Source organism: Cucumis melo, chromosome 8 (assembly GCF_025177605.1).
Source record: "Cucumis melo cultivar AY chromosome 8, USDA_Cmelo_AY_1.0, whole genome shotgun sequence".
Classification (NCBI taxonomy): domain Eukaryota; kingdom Viridiplantae; phylum Streptophyta; class Magnoliopsida; order Cucurbitales; family Cucurbitaceae; genus Cucumis; species Cucumis melo.
In genome coordinates, this window is record NC_066864.1 from 3004705 (window position 1) to 3018894 (window position 14190).

The 14190-nt window shown below is 32.2% G+C and overlaps 3 protein-coding genes and 1 long non-coding RNA gene across 4 annotated transcripts; 1 reads left to right on the forward strand and 3 right to left on the reverse strand.

The window, feature by feature from the left end:
* Positions 1–30: 30 nt before the first annotated feature.
* Positions 31–3926, reverse strand: LOC103484687 (probable ATP synthase 24 kDa subunit, mitochondrial). Its single transcript, XM_008441906.3, has 7 exons — positions 3726–3926; positions 3132–3225; positions 2747–2891; positions 1796–1906; positions 1047–1193; positions 615–737; positions 31–354 (listed from the first exon to the last, which is right to left on the reverse strand). The coding sequence occupies exons 1-7, from the start codon at positions 3762–3764 to the stop codon at positions 291–293; spliced, it is 723 nt and encodes a 240-aa protein (XP_008440128.1). The 5' UTR covers positions 3765–3926; the 3' UTR covers positions 31–290.
* Positions 3927–4891: 965 nt separating this feature from the next.
* On the reverse strand, positions 4892–8269 carry LOC103484688 (iron-sulfur assembly protein IscA, chloroplastic). Its single transcript, XM_008441907.2, has 3 exons — positions 7788–8269; positions 6633–6851; positions 4892–5165 (listed from the first exon to the last, which is right to left on the reverse strand). The coding sequence occupies exons 1-3, from the start codon at positions 7942–7944 to the stop codon at positions 5023–5025; spliced, it is 519 nt and encodes a 172-aa protein (XP_008440129.1). The 5' UTR covers positions 7945–8269; the 3' UTR covers positions 4892–5022.
* Positions 8270–10465: 2196 nt separating this feature from the next.
* On the forward strand, positions 10466–12238 carry LOC103484689 (probable WRKY transcription factor 51). The gene is made up of 3 exons (XM_008441909.2): positions 10466–10747; positions 10864–11031; positions 11891–12238. Exons 1-3 carry the CDS (start codon positions 10533–10535, stop codon positions 12111–12113), a joined length of 606 nt encoding a protein of 201 aa, XP_008440131.1. The 5' UTR covers positions 10466–10532; the 3' UTR covers positions 12114–12238.
* Positions 12239–12520: 282 nt separating this feature from the next.
* Positions 12521–13552, reverse strand: LOC127150604 (uncharacterized). Its single transcript, XR_007823108.1, has 2 exons — positions 13471–13552; positions 12521–12907 (listed from the first exon to the last, which is right to left on the reverse strand). It is a non-coding gene; the product is annotated as an uncharacterized LOC127150604 (long non-coding RNA).
* Positions 13553–14190: the final 638 nt, after the last annotated feature.

Genomic DNA, 14190 nt, shown 5'->3' on the forward strand with positions numbered 1-14190 from the left:
AAAAATAAATTTGGAACCACATCAGCCGAATGATCGAATGAAAATTTCTTGTCAATATCCATCCAGTTATCACCTGGCAATGTAACATGGTAGGATGAATTACAAAAAGAAAAAATAAAAATAAAAATAAAAATTCGGGAACAAACATCAGCCAAATGATGCACTCCCAACATCAGAGCTGCTTTTCTTATTCAAGCTAAAGAGATGTATCCCGGTGTTCATAAACAGCCGAATCAGTTCTGTTGACAGATTTTTCTCAACCACAAAACAAATGAAAAAGCTTTGAAAATCTACAGGAAGTTTCTCACGTCTAGCGACTTCGTATCCACCATCTCGTCGTCTTTAAACTCCTCACTGAAAACAAAGAGGGAAAAGTCGAATACGTTTCAATAAGGATTTGATGAGAGCTAAACAGATCTACCGTAATGCCAATCAAATACGATCCACATTATACATTTTTAGGGCAAGATTATTCCAACATTCAAACTACGCAAAAGGCGGCTGTACATGAATAGAATATCATCACACTTGAAGAAGCACAGAGACACGGTTTGCTCATACTAGACTATCAACTAAGGCTATGTTTTTTGCAGTATAATAATCAAAGTACATACCGCTTCTTTTGAGTTTCCATTGCCTCAAGAGCATCTTTCTTTATCTCTTCCAGTTGTGCCTTGGAAATTTTAAGTTCCAACTGCTCCTCATACTTGGGCAGATCTTCCCTCCTAATACCAAGCCTGATTGGAAAAAAAAAAGCTTAAACAAAGTACTCAAAATACTGTAAATATCCTAAAGAAGGATCGATCAACTGTAAGAATGTAGGAGCTACCAACTATCCTGAGTCTCTGTCAGATATTTAGATTCTAACAGCTAGCGTCTGATTGAAATTAGAAAAGAAATCTACTACTTATTAGGCATCTTTTGTTCTTGATGGCAACCTTGGATTTATTCGTTGTCCATGGCAACATAACCGTCTGTTATTAAACCACTAATTTTTTTGGCAAGGAGCTAAAATAAACGGAAAACATAAAAAGTTAGAATTATACTTTTGATTGATTTTGTCAAACTCGGCCATGAGAATAGACATTCCTTTTTTATCATTCCTCAAGAGAGGTTTCTTTAATTCTTTCTCAACCTTCTCCAGAGCATCAAACATCATAGCTTCTGCACCAAGGTCATCACTGAGACCTCTCCTGAAAAGGTACACATGAATAAGGTCAAGAAACGAAGAGTGAAGTATAACAACGAACTGATGCACTGGCAATCGACATCAGAAAAATGCCACAGGATTCAAGTATAAGAATGAATGCATGGGCAATGAATACCCCCAAAAAAAAAACGTAATTCCCTAAAATTTGGAATAAACAACTCCATAACAGAACCATACAACAGACTTCTGTTGGTTAGAGAAAATATTTAAGACCAGACTGAAAATTAAGGAGGCAGAAGGCCAAAATGTCTGTACAAGCTGACACGAGAACTGAAAAAGATGAGGAAAATAAACAACTAAGAACCAAGCCATTTTGAAATTTTAATTAGTAAAACTTTAGCTTTTGTACATGTAAATGTACTGGACTTCGAAGATTCTTTTGTTCAATTTCAGTAGATTATTTATTTATTTAGAAATTTTGGTGGGGTTTTGAAGCATTTTTCGATTGATACTCGTCAAAGTTTCCAGGTCTCCCTTAAAAAATTAAATATTCATGATACCACAACCGTTAATATGCCGATAGAAATGTTGACAATGCATTGCTCAGGTTGACAAGGAATCCAAGTTCATGGAAGAGGAACATACTTAATCCGGATCTCCTGCAGTGCCAGCAAGTATGATCTGGCATCAGGGATGTCTTGGGTTCTTGTCTGAATTGTGTATTTAATTCGCTGTGATTCTGAGAATAGATCTGCCCTGCGAGGAAGGAAAAAGAGGGTTAAGATTGTAACTCACGTTAATCTTAATGACAACCTTACTAGAACAGGATTTGTTCTATAGGTTGTGCAATTGTGTGTTTGAGTTATATAGGTAGTTCTAACTTAAACTTTTAGTGAGGAAGAGATAATAGGATACCTCAAGAAATGCAGCATGGGACACAATAATAAATAAGAATCCTATATGTACCATTCTCGGAAACTAGTTTCCTTTAAAGTGGTACACTCTAAATTAAAAAAAAATGACATTAGTGTTTGCCCCACTTAATAGTTGAAGCCCACGAAATATTTGTTTCCTATTACTGATTAATTTTAACTTCAGTTCCAGATTGTCGGCCACCAATAAAACACATGATCACCAAATTGTGAGTCCCAGAAGAATATTTATGATTATCATACCATCATTCTCCAGCAATGCCTCTTTATTTCACCTGGAACAAAATTGTTCCAAACAAAATGCAGAGAGTGAATTTCATTAAGCAAAGTGTGTAGGAAGGACAAGGACAAGGACGCTCAAAAGAAGCAACTAAAAACAAAAAATACCAAATGCTAAAATGTAAGTCAGATGGTGAAAGATACCTACATAAGATTTCAGATATACAAAACTCAACACCCCATAATCTTGATCTTTCATTAACTTATTATTTTTGAGCTAGTCAGTATAAATTGAGGCAGGGATATTTGATTGATATGCTCGAAAGGTAAACTGACCCAACTACCACTCCGCACCAGTTAATTGCACAGAGAATGATAGGGCTCAATCCACAAGTAGCCGTAGAGGTTTTGACTAGAAATGTGGTAATCATGCAAAAACACTCACTTCTCTCTCGCCATTTTCATGACCTTAGCGTATTGAGCCACAGCAGCAGGATCATCCGGATCAATTGTGATCTTCTCTTTCTTGAAAACAGCCAATGCTGTCTCAAACTTCTTTTTCACTTCCAAAAATATGTCCTTCAGCATTTCTTTGGCACCCACAGAAAAAAAAACATTATCAATAAAATCACAGAAAATTCAAAATCAGTTTGCACATGAGAAGTTGATACACCAATAATGTAGCTTCATTGCCGTTATGTACATATTTTTTATGCAATTCTCTACATATTTCATGCATGATTCCTTAAATACATAACTACAACTGTGCAATAGACATAAACCAAACGTCATAGCTCTCTTTCTCACTAATTGAGCGTATTTTGCCTCACCATCTCCCTTGAGAGCAGGCCGAGCAGCCTCTTTTGCAAAATGACGAACAGGAAAAGCATGCCCCTGGTGTAAAATACTTTGACTGCCAAGCACCTGTAAAAGCAAAGGGGAATCCAAAAAAAAAAAAAAAAAACACGTTAAGCAACTAATTCAATGATCATACACCTCTATGCAACATTGATTAAGAAACCATTTCCACAATATAAACAGACTACCATTTCCAAACGATGCGTCTAAAATTTAAAGTCTTTAAGGCAGCCCACTAATATCAGAAAAAACCATAGAAACCTACATACTTTACATCAATATCCAAAGAAACCCTAAAATCCCAGATCCCAAAACCTCCAAAAAGCAACAGATTAGAAAAGAAAAGAATTAAAAATCGAATTACGGGGCAAAGAAATTGTCAAGGATTTCACCATTGTCAGGATCCATAAGAGTATTCGGCAATAACAAGCTCCAGTTCGGAATAGAAAACGGAAGAACGAAAATAAAAAACGATTATCACATCACTCATAAACATCAAACATGAAGAATCAGAGAGAGTGAAAAGTAGGGTAAACAGAACCGATCCAGGGTGGGAAAGGGCAAACCTGCTTGGATTTGGACAAGAGACGAGATGAGAGAGCCATGGTGGAGCTAAGCTTGCGCCTTTGTTGGAATGCTTCGATGAATGGAAATGGATTGAGAATTGGGAGTGAGATTATATGCGAAGAGAGAGCCCTGGTTTGAAGAGGAGGCGAATATGCGAACCGGAGGGGAAGACTACTTGAAATGGTTCAGTGGAGTCTGCTCCTCCTTGCTCGCTCTACCTCTAAATCATCACCGTTGGTTTGTTTTACACTCATTTTCTAAATGGATGGATAAGATCTACCGGGAAAGAATAGTGAATACTCCATCAATTTTTGCTTTTCTTTTTCTTTTATTTTCCCCTTTTTCAGTTGAATTATACAAAATGTTTGTAATAAGTTTCCATTATTAGAAGTTTTGTTTTTTATTTTTCTAAAAAAGATTGGATTAATTGTTAGGTTTATATAGTTGTAAATTATTAAAAATTTTCTTGGGGTATTCAGAAATGTGGCATAGTTATTAGATGTGTTTCACTGTTAATTGATATCAACTTACTACATATTTTTAGATAAATAAGTAGTGTCTTACTAGAAAAAAGTTGAATCAAGTTATAGATTACATATTTAGATTGTGTAGATTGTCGCGATGACAAGAATAAATGTATGTAACTATTTTCGAACTTTTCCTTCTAATTTTTATGGTCACGTGTCACATGTTTTGATAAAACGATTACAAGGTATGTAGATCTCTGTATAGGTTGATCACCGCATCAATTTTATTTTTTATTTTAAAAATATATATATTTTTAAAAATAAGATTTAAAGTTGAAAAGTAACTTCTACCGTCCAAAAATATAATTCAAACCTACCCAAAATTTAAAACCTATGACAATGTTTTTACCAAGTAAAAACTCTTTTAAATGTCAGATAGAAAATTAGCCAAATGATAACATTTAAACACGTCAACTTTCTCTCCAACACTACAACCGGTTTTAGACATTTACGAAATTTCAAAGGTAATATTTCAACTTTTTAAAAGCACGGATATATCTTAAACATCAACTTTTTTATATATAATTTAGCCTATGTTTGATAAAGACATGAATTGAATCTGTAAGAAAGTAAGGAGGAAGAGCTAAAAGGCCAATTCCCTTTTCCAGAAGGACTAAAGCGGAAATATCACCAACAGAGAACTAGTAATAGAAGGTATACTATTAGGATCAATTGTCAAGCAAACTAAGAGTTTTTATACATTCTATGTTTTCTTTAACCTGAAACTATCAAGTTTCTATTGAATCATTCATATAAACAAAATATGATCCTACATTTCTGCATTAAATGATTTTCCACAACCACAAGTTTGTGTAGCATTTGGGTTCTTGAAAGAAAATCCCCCACCAATAAGTGCGTCGCTGTAGTCCAATTGCATTCCAAACAAGAAAAGTAGGCTCTTGGGATCACATACTACAAAACAAGAAGAGAGGGAAATTTGTATCAAAAGTTCAGACTAAAAGTGAACTCAAATCCGTGTTCTGACGGTACAACTTAAAAGGGCATAGAGGAAAACGAAGTAGATAAAAAAATACTTTCATAGTTCACTAAAAGATGCTTACTTTGCTTTATCAATAGAGTAGAGAGCAATCATCGAGGATACTCTTTTCATTAGTAACAACAAGGGTGGGAGGACGAAGTTTTGAATCACAAACTTTTTTATCACTAACACATTCCATATGCCGGTTGAGCTATGCTCACTTTGGCAATTATCAAGGAATTGAAACAATATACAACTTTATGTTGAATAGTCTGCTTTAAAGAAAAATATATTTGACAAAAGTTGTCATGCAACTTACTTATCAGTTAGCATAAAGAATTGGTCATGTCAAATAATTCAAGTAATCGAGTGTCGAAGAGAAGAGATAGATTATGAGCTATAGAGTAAAACTTCTTGTAGAGTCCAGCAAATTTATGGCACGCGGCTCATGATATGTAAGCTTCTTTCATTCTAAGAAAAATTGAAAAAACTTGCCCTCTACCGATCCATGGGAAAGAAAGTATCAATCTAACAATATGCAAACCTAAACCTCTTTTCTGGGACTGTCATTATGTGAGGGCAGTTTGGAGTTCTTTCCTGAAGGAGTTTGGTGTTTGTTTTGTTGGCTCTAGGAGTGTCAAAGTGATGACCGATGAGTTCCTCCTCTGTCTGCCTTTCAATGATAAAGGGGGATTTTTTTGGTTGGTTGGGGTGTGTGCTATTGTTTAGGATATTTGGGTTGAGAGGAACGACAGGGTCTTTAGAGGTAGGGAGAGGAGCATAGTGAGACTTGGTCTTTGATTAGATTTCATGTTTCCCTTTGGACTTCGATATCAAAGCACTTTTGTAATTACTCTATTGGTAACATTTTACTTAGTTGGTCCCCTTCTGTTAGTTGGGGTGTTTAGGTGGGCTGGTTTCTTTGCACGCCCTTGTATTCTTTCATTCTTTCTCAATGACAATGAAAGCAGTTTAATTCATAAAAAAAAAATGCAAACCTAGACTTATGTATACCACCGTTTTCTTTTGGAGCTAAAAGATAGATTATGAACTACAGAGAAAAATTATTATTGTAGAGTCCTACAAATTTATGACATATGGCTCATAGAATATCCATCACTATCTGAATGAATAAAACTATAAAAGAGTAAGCCTCTTTCATCCTAAGGAAATTTGAGAACTTGCCCTTAAGGCCTTAACCATTATCCCTCCCCCCCCCCCCCCCCCCCCCCCCCCAAAAAAAAAAAAAGAAAAGAAAAGAAAAGAAAAGGTATGTATATAAAGCAATGGATTATCTACCATAAGCATTGAAAAAAGGATTTCTTCCAACAGTTGCACTATCACTAGTAAAATTCTCACTAGAAATTCAAGGAGAAAAAAAGAAAAGCCATAACTCTTACCTATCACAAAACCATTATATTCTATAATCGAGTCGTCAGGTCTAGCATTTGCCCTGTTCTCAAACTCCATGGTGTAGGACATACCAGAGCATCCACCCTGTCTGACACCAATTCTTAAGCACAAATCTTCATCACGTTCAGATCTCATTTTATTCAAGTGTTTCAATGCATTATCAGTTAATGAGATAGCAGGTGCTATACTCTCGGATGCTGGCGCAGCTGTTTAATCACAGAAAACATAAGATGACCAGGCAAACTTTGATCATAAATGCATGATATACTCATATTTCATATGCAAAATATAGGACAAGATTAAAAGGTTTTATCTTTTGATCTGCAGTAACAGGCAAAGGGAAAGTGCCATAGAGAAAACAACAAATAATTTGCACCAGAAGATATATAAGTGCATGTTCGGACTTATTTTGAAAGGGTTAAAATCCCTTTTTCATATCCAAAATGACTTGAAATATGCTTTTAGTCTTTCAAAATTATTTAAAGATATGGAAACTGCATTTAAAAGTGCAATTATCAAACATTAAATTGTTTTTTTATGATTAAAGACAAATTCCGTAGGGGTTTTGAACATGAAAAAAATCGATTAACCGTTTCAAAACCACTCACAAACGGGCTCTAAAACCAACAACCAACCGATGGTATCAAACACAAGAAAAAATGAACATCTTTGCCTCCACATGAAGACCAATCCATCCTAATCATTTAGGCATTAGAACAAAACAAAGACGTAAATTCATGGTTTGTATAACACCAACTGGATCTCGAACTATAACTCATAAACAATTCATCAGTACAAGTAGAGGGGAAATTTATTTTCCATGAAAATCAACAACCAAGTCCTAAAATTCTGTTACTTAATTTCAACATAAGACTTCCACCAGCTATCAATTTCGATTACAAGCAACCAATAATTTCAATATAATCCTGCGTTTCGTTGATTTAAAAAAAAAAAAAAAAAAAAAAACTCGAATCCGGACGTTCTCCAAAAATTTATAATTTCAATCCAATCCTAAAGGGAAAAAAAAACCCTGATTAATTTCCTCCCAAAAAGTACAACGATGAACTAAGGTGATATAGCCAAGTATAATATCGGGAAGACGAGGAGGAAAACAGATGGGAAAAATAAAAATTAGAGCGTACCTGGGACTGAAACCGATCGAATCGATAAGGATTTACTCCGGCTGAATTTCGTAGGAGAAAAACGAAAGGAAATTGAACTTTGAGGTGCAGAACTTTTAGGAAGGGCTCGCAAGTGAAGGACGGGGGGGAATTTCATGGTAATCGAAGAGAACGCCATCGGAGAAACCCGGTTGTGCTGCCGCGATATTTCCGGCGAACTGTGAACGGCGACCAGTGAATATGCGTACCGCCGTCTTTGACTAGTCGAAAATGTTCGTGTATTGGGATCGTGCGGTCAAGATATATTGTTTTCGTCAAGATCGAGTGATTCAGATATTTTCTTTCTTTCTTCTTTTTTTTTTTTTTTTGTATTTTTCCTCTCTCCTCTTCAAGAAATTGTTTATTACGAGGTGTACAATTTTTCTCTTTGTTATTTCTTTATTTATTTTCGGAAGACTCTCGTTTTTTTGTAATCGATTTTCTTCCCAACTAAAATAACAGTTTGAGTAATTTCTTTGTTTTTTTTCTTCATATTTGTTACGTAGAAACTAGACTCCTTAACGAATATAGTCCGTATTAAAAAGTCTTAGCATTTATTATCTAACTATTTGAATGATCAACTATTAAACTCTTTAATCTTAAAAATATCATTATTCTTTTTTCAATGATATTCTATTCGATTTCCTTATTTTTCTACCATTTCTCGACATTCTATGTTATATGTATTTCCCTTAAAATAGTCTAAATGACTCAATTTTTATCCGATTATCATTTTAAACTTGCAACACTATTATTCTTGTTAGTCTTCAAAAACTAAAAGTTTTAGCTTCATACCATTTCGATCGACATAATTTACTTTCTTTCATAGTATTTGGAAATCTTTTATAGATCGAGTGAAAGATATGTATTAGCTATTTTTTCCCTTATAATCAATCCTCTACAAGTGTTCCATATATATATAAGCACACGTACATGTTGTTTTATACTTCTAAAATTTTAGAGTCTTATAAGTTTAAACTATATGAACTAAAGATATATATATATATAATTATTTAAAATTTAATTTTTACATGTGTATCAATTCATTCATTCCATTTGAAAAACTTACTGTGATAATTATAATTGTATCAAACAAATTCATAAACTTTTAAAAATCGATAAATTTAGACACTCAATCAAATTTTTTTTTTAGAATTGTCAATGTATTTGTTATCTAATCATTCATTTTCTAAAACTAATATATTTCAAGAGGTCTACACACATTTGAAAATCAATATGCATTGACGATATTTCTAAGTGTAACTATACCAAAAGGTCTAAGTTTGGTTAACTTGTGAAAATTTAAAAGTTTAATTTACACAAATTATAAGTTTCACGTGCTTTTTTAAGGAAATTCAGATGAAGGTGTATATTGAGACATTTACTAACCCTAAAAAATACTTGAGTGTAAAAAAAGTCGCGTGATATTAAATTTTAGGTAGGTATACCTTATTAATCCGTTAAATTCAATTTATTTTTAGTTTAACCTAATAAATTAATCTTTGACACATGTGTCTAACTCATGCAAGACATGTCTTTGGAGGTATATGAACAATGAACATACCTATTCTCGAAAGAATAAAAAATTCGAACACACCTTATGGATCATCACATTATCAATAATAAAGAATTTATCATATTTTGTTTTCTCTAGGGAAAACTTAAATATATTCAATTTTCCCATGATGTCTGCTAAATATAATAGCCCCCCAAAAATGAGGATGATTGAAAGGGACAGAAAATTTTCAAATTCATTTCACTGCCCTGTCCATTTTGTTTAAGTCTTCTTTTAGTCTTCCATTTTCGAATATATATATATATATATAGTAACTATGGGGCATCTAATTCATCCACTTGTGATAAATTTTAAGTGTTTAATGAAAATTTTTGTCTTTTTTAAGGTCATTTCTCATGAAATTTGTTTCATAATTGAAATGCTGAGAAATTTTATTATGGAAATTGATAATTTTAAAAATATAAGTTTGTATTTAGTAGTGTCTTTATTATTTTCTGTATTTGTTAATTAGTATCACTTTTAAAATAATACTGCAACCACAAGGTTAATTTTGGAGGAAAAGGCATAAGTAATCATCAAATTCATAGTGTGATATATATAATATTCTCGATTTAAACTTTAAATTGTTCAAAATTTGTTGTAATTTTGCTCTATCACTGTCAACTTTGTATAATTATACGATCTAATTTTAATATGTTTTTAGTAATTTTTAGTTGTAAGAAATAGTTAAAATTCTTTTCGGTAACTATTTTATTTTTTGTTTTTTAATTTTTTAAATTGAATTTGTTTTATCACATTTTTTTATTCACGATTTTAGTATTAAATTCTTTTAGACCAAAATCTAAAAATAAACCTTTGTTAGATACAAAATTTAAAAACTAATTAATAAATACAAATTAATTCAAAAGCTAAAATTATGCTTAAATTTACCGAAAGAAAAAGACCGTAGGGGAACCCACTTTGAACCACAAAGTGACATCACTATTGATGACGCCATCACCCCTAACGTGATGACACGAGTGAAGGAACCTTCTTGGCAGGCAGCCCGAGTTGAAACGAAACTGAGTGGGAAAGACTCAAACATTCAAAGAGAAAAAGAGAAAAAGAAAGAATTAAAACTTTATATAAAGTTTAATTAATTTAAAGCAAGACAAATTCCAACGAGTAACTCTCTTACACTTTTCTCCTTCATTTTTCTCCTCTTCTAAGCCATGAACTCCCTTCAAAACCCTACTTTCTTCTTTGACCACCATCAACAACTTGATCAAGACTCGTCTTCTTCATTCATGGATTTCCTTAATTTCTCAGGGTACCCGCTTCCCGATTTCGGCCTTGAAGCCGAGACCACCATGTTTTCGTTGTCCGAAGCGGGAACCGGCGATGGGAGTAGATCCATGAAAGCAACATCCATAGACAATAATACCATGCAAGTGACATCAATGAGCTTTTAATTATAGTGCTTTATATATATTTACTTAATCAATTAATAAAAGACCATGCACGTAAATATATTGATATTCATTTTTTTTTTCTTTTTTGCAGAGATGATGGGTGGTTTGAGGGTAAGGGTGTAAAGAGAAAAAAAGAGAGAGGAAATGGGTGTAATCATAAAGTTGCATTTATAACAAAATCTGAATTGGAAATCTTGGATGATGGCTACAAATGGAGGAAGTATGGCAAAAAATCTGTCAAGAACAGCCCTCATCCAAGGTAATTTTAAGTTACATTGAACATCGATACTCTTAGAATAGTAGGAGAGAAGGAGAGGGGATAGAATATTGAGATTAAGACAGAGATAAGAAAGAGCTTTTTATTGTGGTGGGAATAAAAGTTGAATTTCATGAAGCTGATAATTAGATATCAAGTAGTGGATAAAGTTAAACTCCAACATTTATACACAATATGCCATTACTAACATTTTTTTCCTTTTTCATGAAAAAAATACATTTTCTTTTTCTTTTAAATCACTCCACAAAATTGCCAATTTGCTCAAATGGGAACTAGACACATCATCTCAAATTCTATTTATTGCTCTGTCTCATTGGGGCAATATATAGATAGCTATGAATATATGAGCCATTAGTTATGAATATATGAGCCATTAGTTATATATATCTAAATGTGATAAATGAAAATTCCTTCTTTTTATGCATTTAATGACGTCTAATATAAGACGCAAATTCAAAACAATACTCTTTAATTACCTTTTCAAATTGATCATAATTTGGACAATAATAGTATAATGCAAGAAATTAACCACAAATTAATATCTTTGTCTAACTAGTTTATTACCTTTTAGGTATGGAGTTTTGTTTATAGTCAGAGAATATATGTTAATATCTAAAATGATAAAACATATAGCCTTTAGTTTCAGCTTAGGGCCGGGTGTGTTAAGCTCGTTATACCTAAGAATAAATATTTGAGTTTAGGTCTCTTTGATAATTATATATAGTGTTTTATAGACCAAGTTGTGCTCTAATTGATTATGATTAAATGGATTATTTTAATTCTTTATGGTGTGTGTGTTTGTATATATAGATTTATTATTTTGATGTTCTAAAATTGTTAGGAATTACTACAAATGCTCAAGTGGAGGGTGCGGAGTGAAAAAGAGAGTAGAAAGAGACAGAGATGATTCAAGCTATGTTATAACAACATATGAAGGAGTTCACAACCACGAGAGCCCTTTTTTGATGTATTCCAATGGTTCAAAATTATGTCATCCTCATCCTCAGCCCATTTGCCCTAATTCCTCTTCTCCCGATCCCTATTCTTCTACTACTACCCTTTGAGTTTCACTTTCTCCATTTTTTATCTCCTTAGATGGGGAAAATAAAATATATATACTTTCCAATAATGTTAAGTAATGATTGGGGGTGATTTAATATTCATATGCACTTTTTAATTTTACTTATCATATACTTCTCTCTCTAACTATTTGGCTTAAAAGTGTAGTTTATATGGATATATATCAGTACCAACCAACAGTGTTTAATTTGTTTTTTTTACCGGTGAGTGCATGGTTGATGATATTTGATTCCGAACTTTTAAAAGTGATATTGTTTTATTATATTCGGTTTCAAAAGCGATCATTCAGGAATAAAATCTAAGGTTTATGTGAATATATATACACAATAGCATTCATATACATCCATTCTGTAGATAAATTCCTTTTCCCCAACAAGAGCAAACAAACAAATAAATAAAATCATATATGAGTATGTATGTGGCTGTTTATTGTAAAGATGAATAGTAAAACTATATACATATATATATTTTTGTGCAAATGTATGTATAAATATTATGTAGTATTCTTGTTCAATTTTGATCAGGGCAAATTTGTTTGAATACCAGCAAACGAGTAGTCGTTTTGGGGCCATGGAGGACATTGTCGATCTGGGTTTGAACATCTTGATCTCCATTTGCTAGTTGTTGTGGTAATTTGAGATCTGAAATTGGCGACCATGATGAATTATTGCTATTGCTATTGTTGTTGTTCTTTTCTTGTCTCTTATTTCCATTATTCTTGTTATTCACCACTCTGTAATATCTCTTCTGATCCATATATTATCCTTCTTCAAATATCCTGCCAATAAATCACCCCAATCAACATAACAAAAAATAGTAATTACGATATATTATTTATTTGTTGGACACATAAACGACCCAAAAATTCTTAGATCATAAAAATAGTTACATCCCTTTATAAAAATCTATCAACACAATCTCTAAGATTAATCAGAAATCAGGACCAAAGCCAAACAAGGAAGATATACTTTCAATTGTGTTCATGGTCTTTATAATGAAGACAATAATAATAAGAAGAAGAAGAAAAAAACCAATAGCAGCCATGTCTCATCCCACCTCTCGTCATCTTTACTTGACTGACTTCTAATTTCCACATTTATAATTTGAAAAAAAAAATATATATATATATATCGAAAAATACATATATGTCGTCTTAATTAATTAACAAAAACAGATCTAGAAAGAACAACCCATGTATACTGTTCATCAACTCCATGGGTTTCCAGTAGTTTTCACTTTTATTTTCAGTGTATCATAAGTTTTTCCATCCACAAATTAGAAAATACAAAAAAAGAAATTTGACTTAAAAAAAAAAACAATAATAATATATGCAAAACTGACCTTTAATTTCTTTTTTCTTGGCTGACCAGACAGAAAGAGCAGTTCTGCAAGAAAATTAGGGTTTTGGAGCTGTCTATATTATATTATATAGAGAGATAAAGAAAGATAATAAAATGGTTGAAAAGGGTAATTTTTTTTTAAAAGAATAATATTCAAGATTAGGAAAACTACTCAAAGTTGATATTTACTATAATTATATGGTAATTTTGGGCTGGCAGTGTAAGTTTGAGACTTTCCTATTTAACTTTTAGCTTTTTTTTCTTCCCTTTTTTAGTTTCTTTTTTCCTTCTTGATCCATAAGTAATTGGTTTTTGTATAGTAATGAATAACCATAGGTGATTAATTCTATGATAACACACCAATTAAAGACGTTTTTTATGTCTTGTTTTTGAAAAACAAGAGCCCTCTTAATTATTGATGATTTGATTTCTATGAAATTAAAATCATTACTTACGAAATCCCAAATAATTAAGTTTTAGAAATTTAAAGAGAAGTAGCATTTAAAATTATAATCCACTTTTTACCTCATAAAAAAATATCCTTACTTTTTGATAATTTAGCATGGTAAGAATTTAAATATTTTCTTTTTCTTTTTGAAGCAATTTATTTTTGTATTTAATTTTTTTTATCATGCATACTTCTTTTATTATTTCATTTAATAACCTGGCTTTTTTTTTGTTTAACTTTCTCCACTTTTTTTTTTAATCATTACATGGACAC